At 43.9% G+C, this 22057-nt stretch overlaps 1 protein-coding gene across 1 annotated transcript; it reads left to right on the top strand.

The window, feature by feature from the left end:
• The first annotated feature begins 368 nt into the window (after positions 1-368).
• On the top strand, positions 369-21996 carry lars1b (leucyl-tRNA synthetase 1b). Its single transcript, XM_048232186.1, has 32 exons — positions 369-457; positions 1076-1197; positions 1286-1373; positions 1477-1557; positions 1705-1842; positions 2029-2190; positions 2302-2414; positions 2505-2568; positions 2655-2722; positions 2903-3128; positions 3246-3333; positions 4762-4838; positions 4957-5010; positions 5516-5656; positions 5766-5843; positions 5964-6049; positions 6308-6373; positions 6597-6679; positions 7085-7223; positions 7553-7765; positions 8834-8891; positions 9043-9106; positions 10448-10631; positions 11057-11147; positions 11494-11634; positions 12151-12291; positions 14417-14527; positions 15020-15130; positions 15845-15949; positions 16368-16463; positions 20330-20462; positions 21271-21996. Exons 1-32 carry the CDS (start codon positions 452-454, stop codon positions 21474-21476), a joined length of 3534 nt encoding a protein of 1177 aa, XP_048088143.1. The 5' UTR covers positions 369-451; the 3' UTR covers positions 21477-21996.
• Positions 21997-22057: the final 61 nt, after the last annotated feature.

The following is a 22057-nucleotide window of genomic DNA, read 5'->3' as shown; positions in this document are numbered from 1 at the left end:
CACCAAATGCAAATGTAATAAAAGGTACAGTAGGTGTCACTAGCTATAATGATCCATATCATTATATCCATACCTAGAACAAATATATCTGGAGGTAGTGCAGTATATGTTTTTTTACACCCATCTGCCCATTTTCATATTACACATCAACTACATGTCATTCATCCTAAGAATTATTGTGCATCAGTTAACAGATAGTCCTTTAAAATATATGTAGAATTATAATGTATCAGCGTATACTTTTAGTTCCAAAATCTATTAATCTTTTATTCAATCAAGTTTATATTATCAACTATCTGAAAGTACCAGCAGAAAACTTGATTTCCCATAATGCTACAGTATCTGGTGAGTTGTACACGTTGCATCTCGCGATAGCTACGCAGTCGCTTGCCAAGGAAGCGTGGGTTTTCATTCAGGTTCGCTAGGTTAGGTTCTTGAAAGTTTTCTTGAAATGTCGGTGAGTACAATACCTCTCTATTATGACAACGTTTCCATTCACTTTTTATTTGTATAAGGCACATGGGTCTAGATAAGTTATTTAGCCTGCAGAAGTTACGTTGACACAGATGTCTGCCGGCTAGCAAAATTACGCAAATGCTAGCTAACGTTAAGGCAATGGGACCATGCCTGTGTTGTTGCCATTCCCATGGGGTGTCTTAACGATGTTTTAAGATCAGCTGTTCTTTTGTAAGATCAGTGTTTTAGGCAGTATTGTTGTTTTTTAGTTGAGAGCTTTTTTGCAAGTTTGAATTAAATACCTCTGTTAGCACTTAATGAATATGACAAAGCTAGTTAACTCACTCAGCAGTACTGTCAGCATGATTGGAAAGTCCAACCAGCTGTCATTACAAGCATTATCGCGCAAATAGCAATAAGCACTGTCTCAAAATTAAGAAAATAACTGTGTTGCATACCGCTTTATTCTTGTTTAATGTTCCTGGAGTGATATTTTGTGAAAATCATGATTTATTATCATTGCCAATGCATTGCATCAGCTATTGTTACTTTTGAGTTGTTGCCCAGTTTCGTTTATAAGATGCCAGTGATATCAGCGGTGTTTGTTTCTTTTCTGCAGGAACGAAAAGGAACTGCTAAACTCGATTACCTGAAAAAGATCGAGGAAGAGATTCAGCAAAAATGGGATAAAGAGAAAGTATTTGAAAGCAATGCTCCGACCACACTTGGGGAGAGTAAAGAGTGAGTTTCTAACAGTTTGAATTAAGTCGTATTGGATGGAATAAAAAAAGGGGTAATTGAACCCTGTTTCTTGGTTTGTTATTTCCAGGAAGAAGAAATATTTTGTCACCTTTCCGTATCCGTACATGAATGGAAGATTGCATCTTGGACACACTTTCTGCCTCTCTAAGTGTGAGGTGAGGTCCAATCTCATCCATAGTCATGTAATATGCATTAATGCACTGTGAATACTGGCATAGTTGGTAGATTTTCTAATTACTCTTGGCTGTTATGACACAGTTTGGTGTTGGATACCAGCGCCTGAAAGGAAAACAATGCCTCTTTCCATTTGGACTTCACTGTACTGGGATGCCTATCAAGGTAAGCATGTCGCTTTAAAGAGGTCAAACCAGTTTCTAACCAGTCACCTGTTCCAATTTTAAATACCTTTTTAGTGTTGACACATGATAGTTAGAGTGTGTGTTTGTGCTAGTCTAGTGTCTAATGTTTTGTTGTATTACCTTATAGGCCTGTGCAGACAAGCTGAAGAGAGAGATGGAACTGTATGGAAACCCACCCCAATTTCCTGATGAGGAAGAAGAGGAAGAGGAGAAGCCCGACGTGTCAGATGAAATCATAATTAAGGACAAGTCCAAAGGCAAAAAGGTGAAGACTGCTCAATATTACACTATGGACAGTATCACCTTGAGGTGGGGGTTTGTGCTGTACATTTGCTCACAGGACTCAAGCCACTCTTAAATAAGGCAGAAAGTTTAGCTCAAATTAACACCCTACTCCTTGAACATGCATCCTAGTCCCAGTGCTGACATTCCCTTTCTGTATTGGTGTCAGAGCAAAGCAGTAGCCAAGGCAGGCAGCTCCAAGTTCCAGTGGGACATCATGAAATCCCTGGGCCTGTGCGATGAGGAGATTGTCAAGTTTGCTGATGCTGAGCACTGGCTGGAGTACTTCCCACCCCTCGCTGTGAAGGACCTGAAGGGAATGGGAGTTAAGGTACAGAGGAAAAAACTCAAATGGCCTCAATATTGTGCTGAATGCCATTGGCTGAATGACATTGACAAAATGTTGCTTTTAACATGTGCTCATGTGTTGGGTCTGTTTCAGGTGGACTGGCGTCGTTCATTCATCACAACTGACGTGAACCCTTTCTATGACTCCTTTGTGAGGTGGCACTTCATGACTTTGAAGGAGAGGAAGAAGATTAAGTTTGGAAAGAGGTAGTTAGTTTGTTCTCTGATCTAAAAAAACATAATGTTTATGTATTCTTGTTGCACATATTTGGCATTCTTTATGGTCTTATTCTACAGATACACCGTTTACTCCCCCAAAGATGGTCAGCCTTGTATGGACCATGACAGACAGTCAGGAGAGGTGAGTTATTAATTTGTTGAAGAAATTTCTATTTTCATTTACGATGTGCATCGACAAATCTTCTTAAAATCTTCACGCCACCATAGGGAGTGGGCCCGCAAGAGTACACGCTGATCAAGATGAAGCTGGTGGATCCTTTCCCAGCAAAACTTAGGTGTGATTTGATTGACTTGATTTTCTGCTTTTATTGTCAAAGTTAGCAAGTACTTGCAGTATTCTACAGTGTATATTTTGGCTGAATTGTTGGGAAATAACCATGAATTATTGTTAATTTGCAGTTTATTCAACATCACTACCTATGCACTGTGGATTAATTCACCCTGTTTGCATTTAGTGCCCTCAAAGGCAAGAATATCTTCCTGGTGGCAGCGACCCTACGGCCCGAGACCATGTTTGGTCAGACCAACTGCTGGGTGCGGCCAGACATGAGGTATGTAGCCTTTGAGACGGCCAGTGGAGAGGTGTTCATCTGCACGCGCAGGTCTGCCCGAAACATGGCGTATCAGGGCTTCACCAAACAGAATGGAGTGGTGCCTGTCGTCATGGAGCTCCTAGGTCAGGTTAGTAAAGGCAGTATGGTCTCTTTTGAGAGAACTTGGTAGTTGTTTGGCTGCTTGGTATTGTTTTTGAGATCAGAGATGATGTGCCCTGACCCCATGGTTGCTGTTGTTGTGCAGGATATTCTGGGATGTTCTCTCAGTGCTCCGCTCACGTCTTACAAGGTCATCTACGCTCTGCCCATGCTCACCATCAAAGAGGACAAAGGTACTGAGACACTTCATCCTCATCCTCTTTTCGCTCTTTTGTCCTCTCTCCCTCTTAAGTTCTACATATGAAGAGTTCAGATGCAAAACCCTCTAAATCCGTCTGACCACTTTTCTTTTAAATGAGCATTTAAAATCCGGTTCCTATAGGTTTTTGCATAGAAATCGATATTTCAGACCAGGAAGAGAGTGTTATTTGATGTGTTTTGAAGTTAAATTATTTGATTAACGTATACTATGTGAGGAGAGCATTCACTCACCATCTTTATCTCATTTTTGACGTAGGTGGCATTTAGAGGCTTTTGCATCTGAACCCTTCATATGTAAATACGGATAATGTACATACATAAATAAACACTCTCGCACTCCCTCTTGCACCACATCATAGAGGTGCCAAATGCAAGCAAGCACAAGCGAAGTGACAACGCTCTACATACAGCCTTTGGGTGTTTCCAGGACTTTTCTTTTTTTAAAGCACATTGCCGTTTACTGAGTGTACCTCTGGGTAGCAGTCTAATGCCCTATGCAGACTACATGATTTCAGCCCAATTTTGCCACGATTTTGTCGTAGCTGACAAATTTCCAGCTTTGTGCCGAATGTGAAAAGTGGAGAAAGAGGAACCGTCTTGTAACGTGACATAATCAACGACCCGCGATGTATTGTCTGCGAAGTTCCAGGACTCCGTGACCAAAAGTCTAGCATGTCAGAATATTTGGGGAATCTCCTACGACTCCCGTGTTGAGACACTATGACTACGATGAAGGCTATGATGGATAGGCTACATGATCTTGTAATGTGGCCAATCTACCGACCAAGACGCAGGCAAGAATTTGGGGTGCTCTGATCGCCTGACATGGTAAATCGTAAAAGACCATCGTGAAAGACAAAAAAATTGTCTATTCTGCATAGGCCATAACCCAGCATCTTTCATAGCCACTACATCGCCATTCTCATACACCACACACACACCACAGTGCTTGAGGCCCTCTCTGCCTGCTGGCACTGCTGAAAGGAAGCGGGCATTAGTCATCAGGGAGTACAGGACAGTATGCCAGTTTACAGTACAAAAATGGCCTAGGTAGGGTAGGGCCTCAGGTTAACTAACCAGTCTGATGCCATGTTCTCAACATTGAGTCATCGCTGATATATATATTTTTCTCATCTTGATGCGTTAGTGTTGTTTGTCTTTCAGTAAAATTGAATTGTCGGGTTTGTCTCTTGCTCAATTTCAGTGGCATTTGCGCATTTGTGTTAAGAAGCTTAGTGTAATCTCGAGGCACAGGGCCCAAGACTAGCTCATGTAAATAAGGATTTGTATGGTAACCTTCAACATTGTCTGTCTGCAAATGACAGTCTGCATGGCTTTGTGGTTGCTGTGATTTTGTGTGGCTGACCTTGACCTTGACTTTGTGTGATTGTTTACCTCAGGCACAGGCATTGTCACCAGTGTTCCATCCGATGCTCCTGATGATATTGCCGCTCTAAGGGACATAAAAAAGAAACAGGTGACCATCTTGCCTGACCATCATTCTCTACTTTCAGAAACTGTTGGCAAGTAAATCTGGTAAGTCAGTATACATCATACTGAAAGCAGTGCATTTTCAAATCCCTGTCTTTGTTTAGGCACTGAGGGAAAAGTATGGAATTGAAGACAAGATGGTCCTGCCCTTCGAACCGGTAAGCAGATAATATATACCCAGTAAGCTGAGTAACACTTACATTTACACACACTTACACACAACAGCTCATGTAGAGGAAGAAAAGCAAGCCTATGCTGACTGCCCTGTCTACAATTTAGGCCCTTTATATTCCACTATAGGCGTATCTCTGAAGGCATGTTTTTTTCCAGAATTCACAAACCCACAATCAAAAGTGCTAGTTTCTCTGTTTTGCTCTCTGTTACTGTATGGCCACTACTGCTGCTACTATTACTATAATTACTGCTGTATACTAATACTGGATTTATGAATGTGGTGGTAGTAGTAGTACTAAGAGTGCACTTGTGGACATTGAAAAGCTTGTAGAGTTGCTTTGCTATTCTCTGGCCCCACTATTTTTCCATACCAAAGCAGTTGTGTCTTGCAGCCTGTGTCAAAAAGAATAAGAGTTTTTTTGTTTGTGCAAGTATTTTAAACAACAGAAAGGACAGTTTGAGTTTGAGTCTTGTTTCCTGCTCCCTTAGGTGCCCATCATTGACATCCCCGGGTACGGGAACTTGTCCGCGCCAGTGGTCTGCGACGAGTTGAAGATCCAGAGTCAGAACGACAGGGAGAAGTTGGCCGAGGCCAAGGAGAAGGTCTACCTCAAGGGCTTCTACGAGGGGGTGAGACCTGGTCACAAGCACAGTCACAATCACGAGGACGTCTCCTGTTTTGCTGTTGTCATGGTTATTTGGAATAGTGGGGAAATGCTGTGTGCTTCCTCACATTTAGATTATGCTGGTGGAGGGATACAAGGGTCAGAGGGTTCAGGATGTGAAGAAACCAATCCAGAAGATGATGGTGGAGAAGGTATGAGAGTTTACCAATGAAAAACTGAAATTGGCTAATAATCCCGTCCCCCTAACACAATCTGAATTTGAGAATAAACCTAAAATGTAGGGTAAATTCATCTTTATTCACCTCCCATAGGGTGAGGCTTTGATCTACATGGAGCCAGAGAAGCAGGTGATGTCACGCTCAGGAGACGAATGTGTGGTGGCACTCTGTGACCAGTGGTAAGTGTGTGTGTGTGTGTGTGTGTGTGTGTGTGTGTGTGTGTGTGTGTGTGTGTGTGTGTGTGTGTGTGTGTGTGTGTGTTTGTGGGGATGTATTTTTACAGAGAACTGTGGATATATGCACATTTTACACAAACCTGACATTTTCATGAGGTTTGTAATTGAACATTGCTACGGAGTGTTTCTTGGGCTGGTAGTATGCGAGGACACCAGTGTTGTCCCACTTTGTGACCGTGTGTGTTTGTCTGTGCGTCTCAGGTATCTTGATTATGGTGATGCGGAGTGGAAGCAGCAGGCCATGGATTGTTTGAAGCCCTTGGAGACGTGAGTCAGCTCTTTTTGCTCTTTTTTTTTTCTTGCCGATTCATTGTCGGGACAAATAAAAAAGCTATTATTAGCTAGAATGCTGCCTCAGATCAGGGTTTATGCATTTCTGTTTGGACATGCACTGTTACAATATTAAATCTTCTGCACTGGGATGATCCCAAGACTGTTGGAGTGTGTGCTTACCCTTTGACCTCTTGTGTTTCCATGCCATTGATTTAAGGTTCTGTGAGGAGACCCGAAAGAACTTTGAGGCCACACTAGCCTGGCTCCAGGAACACGCCTGCTCCCGCACCTACGGGCTCGGTATGTTTGGGTTCAGATCGGGCCATCTCGTCTTGCCCATGACCTCATTTAGCAACTCGTCCATCCACCGTCTGGTCTTCATAGTGAATAGGATTTGGCACAATGCTGTAAAAAGCCAATGCTAGCCTTTTCTGAATGATAATATTATTTTTACCTTTTTTTTTTTTTACTTTTTTGTTGTTTGAACCATTAGAATGAGCAAAAGCACTAAATGAAGGAGGTGTTATTGAGAAGAATAGTTATTTTTCTCTCTGCTCATCGATGCTCAGAGTGCTTGTTTGTTTTTGTGTTTATGCTTTTTTCAAAAGTCCTCAAATGGCTTGATTTAGCAATCACCAGGAGAGCCCTGGGAAGTGCCCCCACCCCCGTCCCTCTTTTTGTGATCCTTTGTCTCTGTTGCCATAGGAACCCGGTTGCCATGGGACGAGCAGTGGCTGATTGAGTCTCTGTCGGACTCCACCATCTACATGGCCTACTACACGGTGGCGCACTTCCTCCAGGGAGGGGTTCTCAACGGCCAAGGGCCCTCTCCTCTGGGCATCAGGCATGTTCCCGGCCACCCCCAACTCACAGCAGGCCCCCTTGCACTTCACTCTGGAGAATACAAAGAAAAAACACTTGTGCCAGAGACAATATCGCACACCTGCTACACACACTCACACACACTCACACACACTCACACACACACACACACACACACACACACACACACACACACACACAGAAGGATGAGCTCAGCTGAACACATCTTATGTATCATGCAAAGCACAAAACAAAAACACAGCTTTAGGACAGTTTCTTTCTTACATTTTAATTTTTCAATCCTTATTGATTCATCTCCTTCATATTGTTTTGTTTTATTTCCCATCTTAGGCCTGAGCAGATGACAAGGGAGGTGTGGGACTTCATCTTCTTCAAAAGCTCCCCCTTCCCCAAAACAGACATCCCCAAGGAACACCTGCAGAAGCTGCGCAGGGAGTTTGAGTACTGGTACCCCGTGGACGTCCGTGTGTCTGGGAAGGACCTGGTGCCCAACCACCTGTCATACTACCTGTACAACCACGTAGCCATGTGGCCTAACGACAGGTAGGTTTCAAAATATACATATGTGCGCTAAAACACACACACACACACACATACTGTACACACGCATGAAGGGCAAGTATGGTACCAAATGTATTCATGTACATACACACACACACACACACACTCATATCCTGGTGTCCAATTAGTTGTCAGTCTGTTTGATCAACCATACAGCCATATCATATAATAGCAAGCAAAACACACAAACAACAGCAGCTGAGCCTATTCTCAGAGGGTTGTTAGTCTCATCATTGGTTCTCTAGTGCCAGACACGTACTAGGATACACAGCCACACGTGTGTAGTGTGCTTCACATCCACACACTGGGATACACGGCCACACGCGTGTAGTGTGCTTCACATCCACACACTGGGATACACAGCCACACGTGTGTAGTGTGCTTCACTTACTCAGTACTACACATGCTACATCATTTGGACAAACTGTGTGGAAGAAAAATTATATTTCACGCTAGTCTGAGAGTCATGCAGCTTGGTGTAACCCCCTAATCACGACACATTGTTTGTATCCCAGCTGTCTTTTGTATTCTCAGCACACCTGTGTTGTGAGAATATCTGCTGGCAGAAGTTTGACATTGGAAGCAGAAGTAGTTAGACACAGCAGCCTCCTGAGAGCCTCTCACTCCGGCAGACAATTTAAGGTCATCCTGAAGACCAGACCATCTTCACTCTTAGTGAAATAAATCTACCCAGACACCCACATCTCCCCATAATGCCTTAATATAGGTCTTAAAGTGCTCTAATTTGGGAAATGGCTGACCTCTTCCTACTCTGAGAAATCAGACTCTGTGTGTGTGTGTGTCTGTGTGTGTGTGTAATGGTATAACCATTCAGCCTGTCTTTTTAAAGTGTCTCTGTCTGTGGTTTTCTATTTTGTTTCTTTGTGCTAATGAAATGGAAAGGCCTGCTTTTCAGTTGTCAGTTGACCTTTTCCAAAGTAATGGCTTTGACTAACAAATATGTCAGCGCTTGTCTGATTAGCCAGTGAAGTTTTCTAAAATTTTTCATTTTCTAAGGAGAATCTCTCTATTATTATTATTTTTTAACAGTCAGAAGTGGCCCCAAGCTGTACGTGCTAATGGACACCTGTTGCTTAACTCCGAGAAGGTAATGGATTTGTCTTTTTGTGCTGGCTTTGTGAGGTGTGCATGTATATTGGTAATGTAGTCTTTTGGTATATGTGTGCGTCCATCTGTCTGTTTTTTTTCTTCTGCATCCTTTATTGGACGCGTTTATCAAACTGCTTTGTGTTCGACAGATGTCTAAGTCCACGGGGAACTTCCTCACCCTGAGCCAGGCGATCGGCAAGTTCTCAGCAGACGGTGAGTGAACCAGCAGCAGCAGCAGCGGTAACAGCAAATGGACCGAGTCTGCCCTGTCCCAGTGCTGGACCTCTCGTTTCGGTCCTTGAGCAGTGTGGATGACGGTTCCAATCAGTGATAATTGTTCTGCCGCTAAAGCGTTAAAGGTACACTCTGTGATTCTGGCGATTGTTCATTTTGAGCTCAACAGACAATCAAAGTTAAACGCCTTTTGTGCCTCTGAAGGAACGTGTTAAATGGTTGGAATTATGTATGGCTTAGTCGAGCCATGATGCTTCTTTTTACATTTACAAAACCAGCACATAATGAACGGACAGCTAGAAGGATGTGAAGAGCTGAATTTGACAAAATGTGCACTAGACTTGAGTCACAGACTGTACCTTTAAGATCGGAGCTCCACCTTCTGGTGATGCTACCGTCTTCGGATGGTTATTTGAGGACATCAGGAGGTTCTGTTCTTGGAAAAATGGACTTCTCTAAAATAAAGTTGTGAATATGTGAATAAGAACTGTGAAAACTGTTCTGAGCATCTCATGCCCAGTATAAGCCTTTCAACTCATTAGGCAAAACCCACACATTATCTCAAGGCACCCCGAGCAAGCCATTAAACATAGTAATTATCACAGAATATGAGTCCCCAAGTGCCGTATCCATTTTCGCCACAGGCAGTCAGGGTTGTATCATCGGTGTGTTTGGTTGGGAATAGATTAGGCCCCTGCTGAGTGGTGTGCCTCTAGGAACGTTGCTTGAACCGCGTGTGTGTGTGTGTGTGTGGGCATGTAAGTGTTCTGTGTAAGAGATCTGAGAGGTGAGGACAGCGTTTCTCAGCGTTTGGTTTAGTGGTGGTGAAGTCTTCAAATGGAGCCTGAGGTGTTTTGTGTTTAGAATAGAATTCCTTTCTCGGAGACAGTCCTTCTGGTGTGAAATAAGTGTGTGTACAGATGGCGTGTGTTGCCTGTGGGCTTTAACTACACATATAAATGTGTGTGTGGCTGCTGACAAAAGATGAGTCATTGTGGGTGGCTTGTATGCTTGAGGCTACAGTATGTTTCTTCTGGGTATGCAGGGTCTACCTTCAAATGAACCCACTATCTTGAGTGCCTTCCTTTTTTATTTAGCATTTGGGGCATTTGGTGCAATAGGCCCATTGAAGTGTGTCTGTCTGTCTGTCTATCTTAGCTGCTTTGTTAAGCCATTCATGTACAACTGTAGTTGGGTGAATATTATTCATTGTCACATTTACATTCACATTGCGCTGTTCTCCAGTTTGGATGTGTGCATCCAGTTACCACCACATCTTTTTTTCCCCTATCGGTGTGTAAACTTGTGTTTCCTGGACAGGTATGAGGATGGCGCTAGCAGATGCAGGCGACACAGTGGAAGATGCCAACTTTGTGGAGGCCATGGCCGATGCAGGCATCCTGCGTCTCTACACCTGGGTGGAGTGGGTGAAGGAGATGATCGCCAACCAGAACAACCTGCGCGTCGGGCCAGCCGACTCTTTCAACGACCGCGTGTTTGTCAGGTACTGACCCCATACGGCTCTAGCAGAACCAGCAGGCCATGCAGGTGCATGAAGCGAGTGTTGCCTAATGCATTAGACTCATGCCTGATGTGGCATAAGAAGGACCGTGCCAGTTCGCTGAACTCCAGCCAGGAGGAATATAGTTAGAGACGCACTGTGGGTCCTATCCACCAGTTTTTGAGTGTGGTTACTCTCGTCTTGTTTTACTATGCAGATATATAGAAGTGTTTTATACCCTTTCACATATCCGTATGATGGTTCATAATGCAAACCATAGTGTGGTGGTGGTGTTTGATCCCATGTGAAAGATCTGGATCTGTATTGTCTCTGGGGCAGATGCTAATGGAAATGTCTGCTGAGGCTTAGAGAGGAGGTCTGTGATGCATCCTGTCAAGTTGTTTTCTATTCTCTCCGTTGTCCCCAAGTGACATGAACGCAGGGATCCTGCGCACAGAGCAGCACTATGACCGAATGATGTACAAGGAGGCCCTGAAGTCTGGCTTCTTTGAGTTCCAGGTAAAGCCTGTCTGTCTAGAAGTCTTGATTTAGAGTCTGCCCAATGACACTCTAAATCAATGCACATGATTTTTACATTCATTATGAATTTATGCAGTTATAGTGACTACATACCTGATATGTTTATACCAGATTATATCTCTTGAGTTTTTCTTTTAAGCGTTGACGTCAATTGCTATTAATTCAACCTGACCGAAGCAGACCCTGCAGTAATGTCAGCAAAAGCTTCTCTATTCTCACATTGACCCAGAACAGCCGCATCATGCCACCATGACTGGTTGACTCATGACTCAAATTATCCATATGATCTGACTGTTACTATCCGTTACGGCTATGCCGTCTTTAGGCTGCTAAGGATAAATACCGTGAGCTGGCGATCGAGGGCATGCACCGTGACCTTGTGTTCCAATTCATCGAGCGACAGACCCTGCTGCTGGCGCCCATCTGTCCTCACCTGTGTGAATACACCTGGTCACTGCTTGGCAAGGTGAGCCCCACACCTTTGGAGTGGTGTTTGCTTGCTCATGTGAATGTTTTCACGTGGGAAGGACAGGAAGAGAAAGGGACAAATGAGTGTGTGTGTGTGTGTGTGTGTGTGTGTGTGTGTGTGTGTGTGGGGAAGATGTAGTGGCAGCGAGATGACTTTCCTAGTAGGTTTGCAGGTTACTCACAATCTTGTGTGTCTTTTTTTTTTTAATCAAAATTGCCCCCCTGTCGGGCAGAAATCACCTGTTCTCCTTTCCTGATCAACTGATCAATGCACTTCCTTTTAATCAAATGCATTTCTGTGTGTCATGTATGTCTTTTGATTATTCTGTTTTATGTACTTTATTTTGTAAAACCTTTTGAAAAAATGTACAGCTATTGCCCTTTTATGCTTTTATTTACTGTTATTGACTACTCTTTGCTTCTGTTTGTGTAAAAGTAAATAAATAAACACTCTATAAATAAATAAATAAAGAAGGAAGTGTTATGAATAAACTTACTTTACCTTCCATTGCAGACCACGTCCCTGATGAAGGCCTCGTGGCCAGTAGCTGGGCCGGTTGATGAGATTCTGATGCGATCGTCCCAGTATCTGATGGAGACGGCCCATGATCTGCGCCTCCGCCTCAAAGCTTATCTGCAGCCGCCCAAAAGCAAGGTACTCTCAGCACACCTACCAACACTTCCGAACACTTCCAATCGAACCTCTACTTTTCAGTGCACTCCATCTGCATTCGTGGCTCAGAAGACTGGACCTGTCAGGAATAGTATTGGTTGCCAGCTCCTTTGAAAAAGACCCTGATAAAGTTCTGGAGTCTGGACCATAGTCTGCTGATTTCTGGGTCATGTTGTCCCTGTGGATAAAGTTCAGGCGAGCTAGTGTAGCAGGCTGGTACTTTTGTTCTTTTTTCCCTTATTTCTTTCTTTTACTGCATTTGAACGACTGCGTTTGAACAATTGCGATTGCAGATGCTCACCCGTATAACAGGTCTGTGGAAGAAGGGGAAAAAAGCCCCCACTGCATCTGCCTTTGGATCCGTATCATTACGCAGCAGCACCAAGATATGGTGACCCTCTACCTAGCGTGAGAATTTGAAGTAAATCCCACCTGTGCTTTTGCAGTTATCTGAGTGGACACACTTAGACAGACAGACCCGATTACAATACACTTTGCGCCCCTTCCATAAAGGCTACAAGATAAAGGTTGTACAGTCATGCAAGCTAATAAATTAGCTAGGTTAACAGATTTTGTTAAGTGGTGCAAAATACATGTTGGAGTTTAACAATTGCACATTATCTGCAATTATACATTTAGAAACGGCTAGCAAGTTAAAGGATTCCAGCTTAGCAACAACCCAAACTTCTTCAAAGGCTTCTTTTTAAACAACCCATTGTTTTCTATGTGGGCCATACATGCATGCATAAATACATGTGTGGCAACAGGGCATAATTATAAGTGGAATAACAGCCTCCAAGGTGTTGGAGATGTATTCCAGATATGGCACGAAGACGAGATTTTGGAGTCTCTGTGCCTCCAGATTTTCATACAATGGGCCATCTGGGTGGCTTTTATCCCTTACATGTATGACCGTGGTTTATTTTCAGAATATTGAATTGGTCAGTCAGCGCTGTAGCGACTGGATCCAGACCCCACCCCCCCACCCCCAACCCTATGTTGACACAACTTTTGTAGTTTCAGGGGAAATTTTTTAATGGAGTGCATAAATTGTCCGAGTGCTTAGTGCGGTTTAATGGTTGAGACTCGGTGTCTCTGAGCAGCTGTGCTGCGACTGTGTCTCTGCTTCACTTCTCCTTGCTCCAGCTCATTTCCCCCTTCTGCAGTAGATGGATGTGCACCCCTCAGTAATACATCTGGATATGCGTCTCTCTCTCCACACTCTTTCAGAGGGCTGTGTTGAGCAGCACTCCCATCCCACCCCAACAGCTATCATTTCTCATTTTTTCTCTTTCTTTTTCTTTTTTTTTTCTTTCTTTCTTTTTCTTTCTTTCTTTTTCTTTCTTTCTTTCTTTCTTTCTTTTTCTTTCTGAGTGTGCTGCAAGTGAGCCATCCTGAACGAGTCACTCTCCACAACTCTCCTCGACAGCTGTCACGTAGAATGACCTTCGTGGGTCCAGATTCCCTCAGACAGACGGGCACATTTGCAGGGGGCTTTTAAAAGAGCCCTCTCAGAGCCCCCTCTTTCTAAACTGGCCTTATGTAATGGACCAAAGTGCCAGTCTGAGTGGGGCTTTTCTCAGCTTTGTGTCCATGGCCGCAGAGTAATGGATGTCATGCTGAATTAGAACCCTTCCACTCTGATGTGACCGAGTGAAGGGGCGGGGTCATATGTGGATGGATTGATGTCAAAGCCAATGGGCCATGGCTTGCTTTGTGATTGGTTGTTCAGTTGACTTCTTTTCAGTACTTGTGTTCCTCTGGTTGGTTACTTTGAAGTGAGCAAATGGTAAATGGGGCTGTCAAACTCTCCAACGGACTGTTTGAGCTGTGGCTGTGTTTTTTTTTTTTTTGATGCCCTGGGTTAAAGAAGAGAAGCTGTTTTGGTGGATTTTTAGAGTGTCAGTTTTGCACTGACCTTTGTAATTTCTCATGCCCTCCCTTCTCTCTCCTGTCCTTCACTTTTCACTAACCAGAGGGGAGACTCTGAGCATCAAATAGGCTGTCCAGTGTCTGTCGTGGGCCAAAGAACACTATTTTCAATTTTGATGCCCGGTTGAAATCTGTCTTCTTTCTCTGTCTCACCTCACCCTTTTTTTCCGAGCAGAAGGGAGACGCCAAGCCTCCAGGGAAACCCTCACACTGCACAGTGTATGTGGCCAAGACCTATCCACCATGGCAGCATAGCGCCCTCTCTCTGCTGGGCAAGTATTACAAGGTATGTACCTACTGAAATTAGCTAAAGGAAATAGCCTGCACGCAGACATGTCCCATGCATCTGATGCCATGTAACACAGCTCAAGATGTAGCACAGTTTTTGAACATTCAGACATTTTTTTTTAAAATATAATAAATAAATCTTCTCTGTGCTTTGAGACAGGCACACTGTTTACGTCTTGTAAGAAGACTGCAATCACATGGGTTATTAGGAAAAGGAGAGTATAGACCTATGGGTGACTGACTGATCAGGCAGTGTTGCCCAGCAACTATAGCAATCATTTTCACGCTCATTAAATAGACCAAGATGCATTCATTGTGCTTTGGTACCCATGTTCAGTAGTCCAACAATGTATGATTCAACCATTTCTTTATTGTATGTTGTGATCATGTCTTTTCCTCCCAGATGAGTTTGCCTGTAGACTAGTTTGTGTATGAGAGCTATACATGGTGTAGTGATTTGTGCCGCTCCTCTCCCCCTGTGCGTCTCCAGAGCAGTAATGGGAGTCTGCCCGATAATAAGGTGATTGCGGGAGAGCTGGGGGCCATGCCAGAGCTCAAGAAGTACATGAAGAGGGTGATGCCTTTCGTCGCCATGATCAAGGTGAAACTGACAATTTGTCAGCCCCCCCCTCTCTCTGCCGCAACTGACACTCTCCTGCACACACACGCACGCACTCGCACGCACACATAGTCTTGCTCTCTCTCTACCCTGCCACACTGCCACTTGCCTGCCATATCATCTTTCTTTCTGTTTTCGATTCACTCTCTTTTCTGTCTCTTTTTTTATCCCAATCTCTTTCCCACCCTGTTATCCTTGCTTTTCTCTGTCCTTTTTTGCCCTCTCATTCCTCTTCTGCTTTTGTGCCATCTACTCTTCATTTTTTTTTCTTTCTCTCTCTCCTCTCCTCTCTCCTTTCCTCTCCTTTCCTCCCACCTCTTCGACTGTTCCCCCCCCTTACCCTCCTCCCTCCAGGATCAAGGGCAATCTGACAGCCCTGAGTGTTTCTCTCCCCTGTGTGTGTGTGTGTGTGTGTGTGTGTGTGTGTGTGTGGGTGGATGAAGTGAGCACAGAGGTGTACAAGACAATATTTCTCAGTATCTACCTACCTCAAACAGTATCACTGACAAAGTTCTGCAGGGGATTGTCCCCAGAACCACAAATAGTAGTCTGTTTTATTGAACAGTAAATTATTCTAGTTTGTTTTAAACCTTTATTACACATTTATGAGTGAAAATCGATGTAGGAAAAGAGCAAATGTCAAAGATTATAAAGAATATGCTGTGGTAACACCGACTGGACTGTGTGGTTTTTCAGGAGAACCTGGAGAAGAGTGGCCCTCGTGTGTTGGACCTGGAGCTGGAGTTTGATGAGCGTGCCGTTCTCCTGGAGAACATTGTTTACCTGACAAACTCACTGGAGGTATTTCAGCAACTTGGGCTATGAAGCACCACTCAATACACAAACTTACCCCTGCAGTCTGTTGGTGAAGTGCTCACACAACCAGATTGTATTTGTTGTGTGCCTGTGTGTATACGGAATTAACTGCTGGACTGATCTGGACATAAAATATTAAGTCCAGGATGGAGAAAGGTGATGTTTCAGGATGCTGTGAGTGTTTGTTGTGTCCAGGGGCTAGTGTCCTTCGGTGCTGCTGCTTTAGTTCCGCAGCTGACAACACTCAAACGATCAAAACATCTCAGATCTTCTGTGCATTGTAGATTGCAGGCCATTTAATATTTAATTGTGCAGCATTCACTCCCCCACTCCATTTCACTCTCCTTCTCTCTGTCCCCTTCTCCTCTTCCTCCTCTTCCTCCTCTCTCCAACCCATTTTCAGTTGGATCAGATAGACGTTGTGTTTGCCTCAGAAGCAGATGACAAAATAAAAGAGGATTGTTGCCCGGGGAAGCCTTTCAGCGTCTTCAGATCTGAGGTAAAGGAGACAATGTCAGGATAAAAATGCACGTACACACACACCCACACGCACACGCACACACACAGATTATTGTCTTACTTTTATGCAGATGGACACACATGAACAGACACACAAAACCGAGAAGCTGGCGGTTAATCAGCCTGGTGTCGAGAGACTAGCTGTGCTAATTTTAGCTGCGGTTTTCATTGTTATCTGCCTGCTGACTGCTGGGGTTATATATTTCTCTTTGCATCACAAACAGCCTTTATATAGACTGATGGAGTCGCTGTTGCAGTGTGTGTGAGGAATGTCACATGTTACTGAATTATACATGCCTAGCACCACACCCCTTACCCAGCACACTTCCTCTTGCCTTTAGCAGAGAGTATGCTTCCTTTATGTAGAGCCTTCCAGAATTATAGGCACACTGGCTAAAGACAATTGAAAAAGCTAATCAGACATTAATGTACCTTTATTTGAGGTATGTTTAGGCTTAGATTAAACCAACCATTAGCACTAAAGCACATATGGTTATAGTAATGGTTACTTCAGGATTTACTTTGTGATTTACAACATCATAATAACGACAACACATAGTACACAATACACTAACACTGTAAGAGCATCAGCTATATTAAAACAATCTACTATAGTTGAGTATTGTTTAATAATTTAATCATTATTACATTACATTATTTACAATTACAATAATTTAATCATTATTACATTACATTACGTTAGATTTGGCTGACGCCTTTTATCCAAAGCGACTTCCAACAAGGTAAACAATCAAGGTAGAGTGTGATAAGGACAAATTGGTGCATCAGTGAGTGCTATTTCCATACAGTCAAGTGTCATTTCTTGTCAGGTGATAAGTGCTGGAATTAGTAAGGATAGTTGTAGGTAGTGCTACGAGAGGAGATACTCTCTGAAGTGTTGGGTCTTCAGGAGTTTTTTGAAGATAGAGAGGGACTCCCCTGCTCTGGTATGAACTGGTAGCGCGTTCCACCAACGGGGAACAACAGATGAGAAATGTTGCATTGCTGTGGCAGAGCCAGACGTTGTTCGTCTGAAGGGCGTAACGGTCTGGAGCTAGCATATGCCTGTATGGGGGCGTTCAAGTAAGAGGGAGCAGAACCAGAGACTACTTTGTAGGCAAGCGTTAGTGACTTGAATTTGATGCGGGTGGCCATAGGTAGGCCGGTCTAGCTGGGTGAGCAGCTGGGTTACGTGCCTTTTTGGGTTGGGTAAAGACCAGGCGTGCTTCTGCGTTCTGGATTATCTGAAGGGGTTTCACCATGCAGGCTGGGAAACCTGTCAGGAGGGCGGTACAGTAGTCAAGTCGTGAGATGACTATGGCTTGTACCAGGAGTTGGGTAGCACATCGAGTCAGGTAAGTTCTGTTTTTCCGTATGTTGTAGAGTGAGAAACGGCATGACCGGACGACAGAGACAGCATGATCTGAGACGGTTAGTTGGTTATCGAGTGTGAAATTTCTTGCAGCCTTGGTAGATGCAACAAACTGGGAGTCAATTTGGCTGCTGATGTGATGATGTATTGTAGGCTTAGCTCGGAGGACCAGCAGTTCGGTTTTTGAGAGGATAAGCTGGAGGTGGTGTGCCTTCATCCATGTATATATGTCTCAGAGGCAATCAGAGATCTGTGCAGAGACCAAAGGGTCATCAGGTGGAAATGATTGATAGAGCTGTGTGTCGTCTGCATAGCATGAGTATGAGAATGAGAATATCCATTCACACGGTATGAGCCGTGCGAATGGATAATTGGCCACAGAGAGGTGGTGTAGATAGTAAAGAGAAGGGGCCCCAGCACCGAGCCCTGGGGGACCCCTGTGGTGAGATGTAGTAGGACGGCTTCTTGTCAGGAGTCTAGATACCTCATTCTCAGAGAGAGGTGCAAATGCAGAAAATGAAGTGCTAGCAACCGCCAGACGCTGTGAAAGTGCAATATCTGATTCGGTCATGCCCTGTGGGGAAAAGCAGGGACATGTAGAGAATTGGCTGCTGATTGCCGCCACTTTGTTCATAAAAAAAATAGGACAGAGGTATCATCAGTAAGGCTGGACGGAGGAGGAGGCCGAGGGTTGAGTAGTGATTTGAAGGTTGAGAAGAGTTTCATTGTAGAAAGCCGTCTTTTCAGCAGTGATGCTGTCTGAAAAGGTATTGGAGTGATAGGAGTGTCTGGTAGTTTTTGAAGTCATCGGTTAGTTTAGATTTCTGCCATTTTCTCTCTGCGGCTCTGAGTTTGGTGAGCAGCGATCGGAGGGTATCATTTAGCTATGGGTGGTGAGATTCTTTGGATCGAGCTGGCCTTGTAGTAAGAGGGCACAGTTCGTCCAGACATGAGCCCAGTGTGGAGCAGAGCAAGTCTATGGCATCATTAACCTCCAGAGAGGAGAATGTGCTGAGTGAAGGTAGACTGGAGGCGACAACAGGGGAGAAGTGGGTTGGAGACAGGTTGCAGATGTTGCGGCGCAACGTTACCATTGGCGGAGGAGCTGGTGATTGCTCTGTCAGGCCGACGTTAAACCGGATGAAGTGATCTGAAAGAGGGAGTGGTGTCACCATGAGGGTGTGTGTGGTGCAGTTCCGAGTGTGGATCAAATCAAGCTCTCTGCTAGCTTTGTGTAACATTCGGTTAAGTAAGGCAAGAGTGAGTTGACCTGCACAAATCAGAGAATGGATACATGAAAAAAGCTGCTTGATGAGGCTATTTGTCAGCAACCAAAGTACAAAGTAAAAAAAAAAAAAAATATATATATATATATATATATATATATATATATATATATATATATATATATATATATATATCCAAAGACCACACTTTCAGAAATTAAATTGGTAGCAGCTTAGGGTCACCATGTCTTCAAATCCACCATAAGATGTAACCTCCACACAACAGATTGTTTGAATGTTATGTCAGAAAACCTTACCTATCTTTTCCTAGGGTTAGGACTTACTTAGAGTAGCCCTAAGTAAAGGCAGGCACCATTGGAAATCTAACAGGGACTGTTTATTCAAAGCAATTGAGTTCTTTGACTCCAAGCACTCACAAGTGGATTTGGCATAGAAATAAAGATGGCTATTGAGAAAAGCACCTAATACCAAACATTAAATATGGTGTATGACTTGCGATACTATGGGGCTGTTTCCCTGCAGAGGCCTTGGCTGTACTGTTCGTGTAAATGGCATTATAGATTCTAGAAAGTACCAAGTGTTAAAAATCAAAATATGGCTGCCTCTGCCAAAAAGCTAAAATGTGCTCATGGTTTTAACTTCCAGCAGGACCATGATCCAAAGCTCACATCAAAATCCACTCAAAAGTGGTTAAATCGGAACAAAATGAAGCTTTTTCCGTGACCATCCCAATCCCCTGACCTACATCCAATTGATGCGCTCAAGAATAGAGCACATAAGAGAGCCCCAGACCAAATCTGGAGAGATTCTGCCTTGAAGAATAGTCGAAAACCCCTTCCTCATCACAAGAACAGACTCATTTACTATTTTACGAACTCCCTTTTGCCAACAGAACAACAATGAGTTGGTGCCAATAATTATACCACTTTTTAAAATATGAATCTAGTGATGCCCCTTCATAAGGTTATGGGCTCATATAGTTTATGTATGTTTTATTGGTTGATTGTAGACAAGATTTGATAAACAGAAAGGGGAATTTTCTTCAACCTTTTCCCCCTCCTATTGAAAAAGGGTGCCGATAACTCTGGAGGGCACTGCAAGTATGCATCCTGTGTGGGAATGCATGCATCTGTTAGTTACGATGGACAGTGGTTTTGGTGAAACCCCTATGAGTTTCTCTATTTGACGAAATCATGTGTTTGATCCCTCCTCCCCAACCCCGACTAGCCCGGCGTGTCTGTGTCCTTGGTGAACCCGCAGCCCGCCAACGGCCTCTTCACCACTCGCATCGATATCCGCCAGGGAGACAGCCGGGACAGCATTGTCCGTCGGCTAGCCAAGGTCAACCGCTTCATCAAAGGTGAGTGTGTGTAGAGGCTCCTGCTCGGCCCCCGCTGGGCCTCTAGCCCACCCCGTTCCCACAGAGCGCTCTAGCCGCCACTCACTGTCTCTCCCATCTGTCTCACAGTGCGGTCTCCTGTCTGCCTCAGTGGGAGGCAGTGATTTATGAGACATGGCTTTGACTGCTGTGTGTGTGTGTCTGTGTCTTTGTGTTTGTGTGTGTGTGTGTGTCTGTGTGTGTGTGTGTGTGTGTGTGTGTGTGTGTGTGTGTGTGTGTGTGTGTGTGTGTGTGTGTGTGTGTGCAATTTGTTTGTATATATTTATGTTTGTTTATTTATTTGCTTGTTTATTTATTTATTTGCTAAAGTCTCCAGACACTGTTGTTCAGAGAAGAGAAAAAGCTGCTATTCTGGCCCAGAATCCAAGAATCCAAACCAGGGCAGGCGTCACAGTGCACCCCCAGTGCCCCCCATTAGCGCATCATTTGGGCTACGCTTGCTCTACTTCGATGTTTTGAAGTAGATTTATTTTTTTTAATAAAAGAAAGATCATCACATTGCTTGGTTGTGCAGCATATTGTTAACCCAAACACCATGCAGTGATTGAACTCTATGATAATCATGTAAAATGTTCATTCGTGTCCTTTTTAGACTCAGTCCAAGCATTCATTAAAACTCATCTCTGTTCATATTTAGGAGTTTTGTTTCATGTAAACAATCCTCCCATGGCATAAAATGGCTTGGAGATAGTTTTATCCGATGTCTCCAAACCTAGTCCAGACTCCTGACATTAAAGATGCTTCATCTGTGTTTGTCTCCCAATGGCAGATCTGTCCAAGGTGAAGCTGATGCGCTATGAGGACCCGTTGCTGGGCCCACGGCGGGTACCCATCCTGGGCCGCGAGGAGCAGGGAAAGCTGCCCATCTCCGACAAGTCCACCTTCCACATCAACCTGCAGGACAAGAAGGTGCACATGACGGACAACGGCCTTAAAGTGGACATCGGGGACACACTGGTGTACCTGGTGCAGTGAAGAGCAGGGGTGTACGGTTTGAAGGGTCTGCTCTCATCTTGGACAAGATGGAAGCTTCCTGGACAAGATGCAGTGACATGGGACTCTTTGGATACATTTTGTAACAATGTTTATTATGATGCAGTGATTAAAAAAAAACATCCTTGTCCTCTCTGTCCATTCTGTTTGGTTAACTAACTGTGGGCAGGAATAGGAATCAGTTGTCCACTTCATCTTGCTATTCAGGGAGTCTAGCGGGCTTCTGTGCAGACTGTCTGTATTCAGTGGGATTACCCCAGTGTTTGCCAGCTAGCTGTACATTTGTGAGCTCTAGTTTGGAGCAGTAGTCCACTGCTTACTGCTAGACACTATAATCTCCCTTTTTACTGTTTTTTTTTTTTCCTTTTCTTTTTGTTTGTTATTTTTCAAGCTTAGTTGTCATTGTACAATTTGTATGTCAACCCCAACCCAAAATAAATGAATAAGCGTAAATGGACAGATAAATATATGATGACAATAAAAAAAAGGATACCATTCTAAACTCCTTGGATGTTTTTCTCTGCCTGTGATCAATTATGAACCTTTTCCCTTTTGACAGTCTT

This window comes from Alosa alosa, chromosome 2 (assembly GCF_017589495.1).
Source record: "Alosa alosa isolate M-15738 ecotype Scorff River chromosome 2, AALO_Geno_1.1, whole genome shotgun sequence".
Classification (NCBI taxonomy): domain Eukaryota; kingdom Metazoa; phylum Chordata; class Actinopteri; order Clupeiformes; family Clupeidae; genus Alosa; species Alosa alosa.
Note: the sequence above shows the minus strand (reverse complement) of the source record. Positions and strands in the feature narration are given on the sequence as shown.

Bases quoted from the DNA above. Each gene is read 5' to 3' on its own strand.
- lars1b (XM_048232186.1), top strand. The intron at 3,334-4,761 runs GTACTGAGACAC...TGTTTACCTCAG, and splicing joins CACCATCAAAGAGGACAAAG to GCACAGGCATTGTCACCAGT. The intron at 8,892-9,042 runs GTAATGGATTTG...TGTGTTCGACAG, and splicing joins TGTTGCTTAACTCCGAGAAG to ATGTCTAAGTCCACGGGGAA.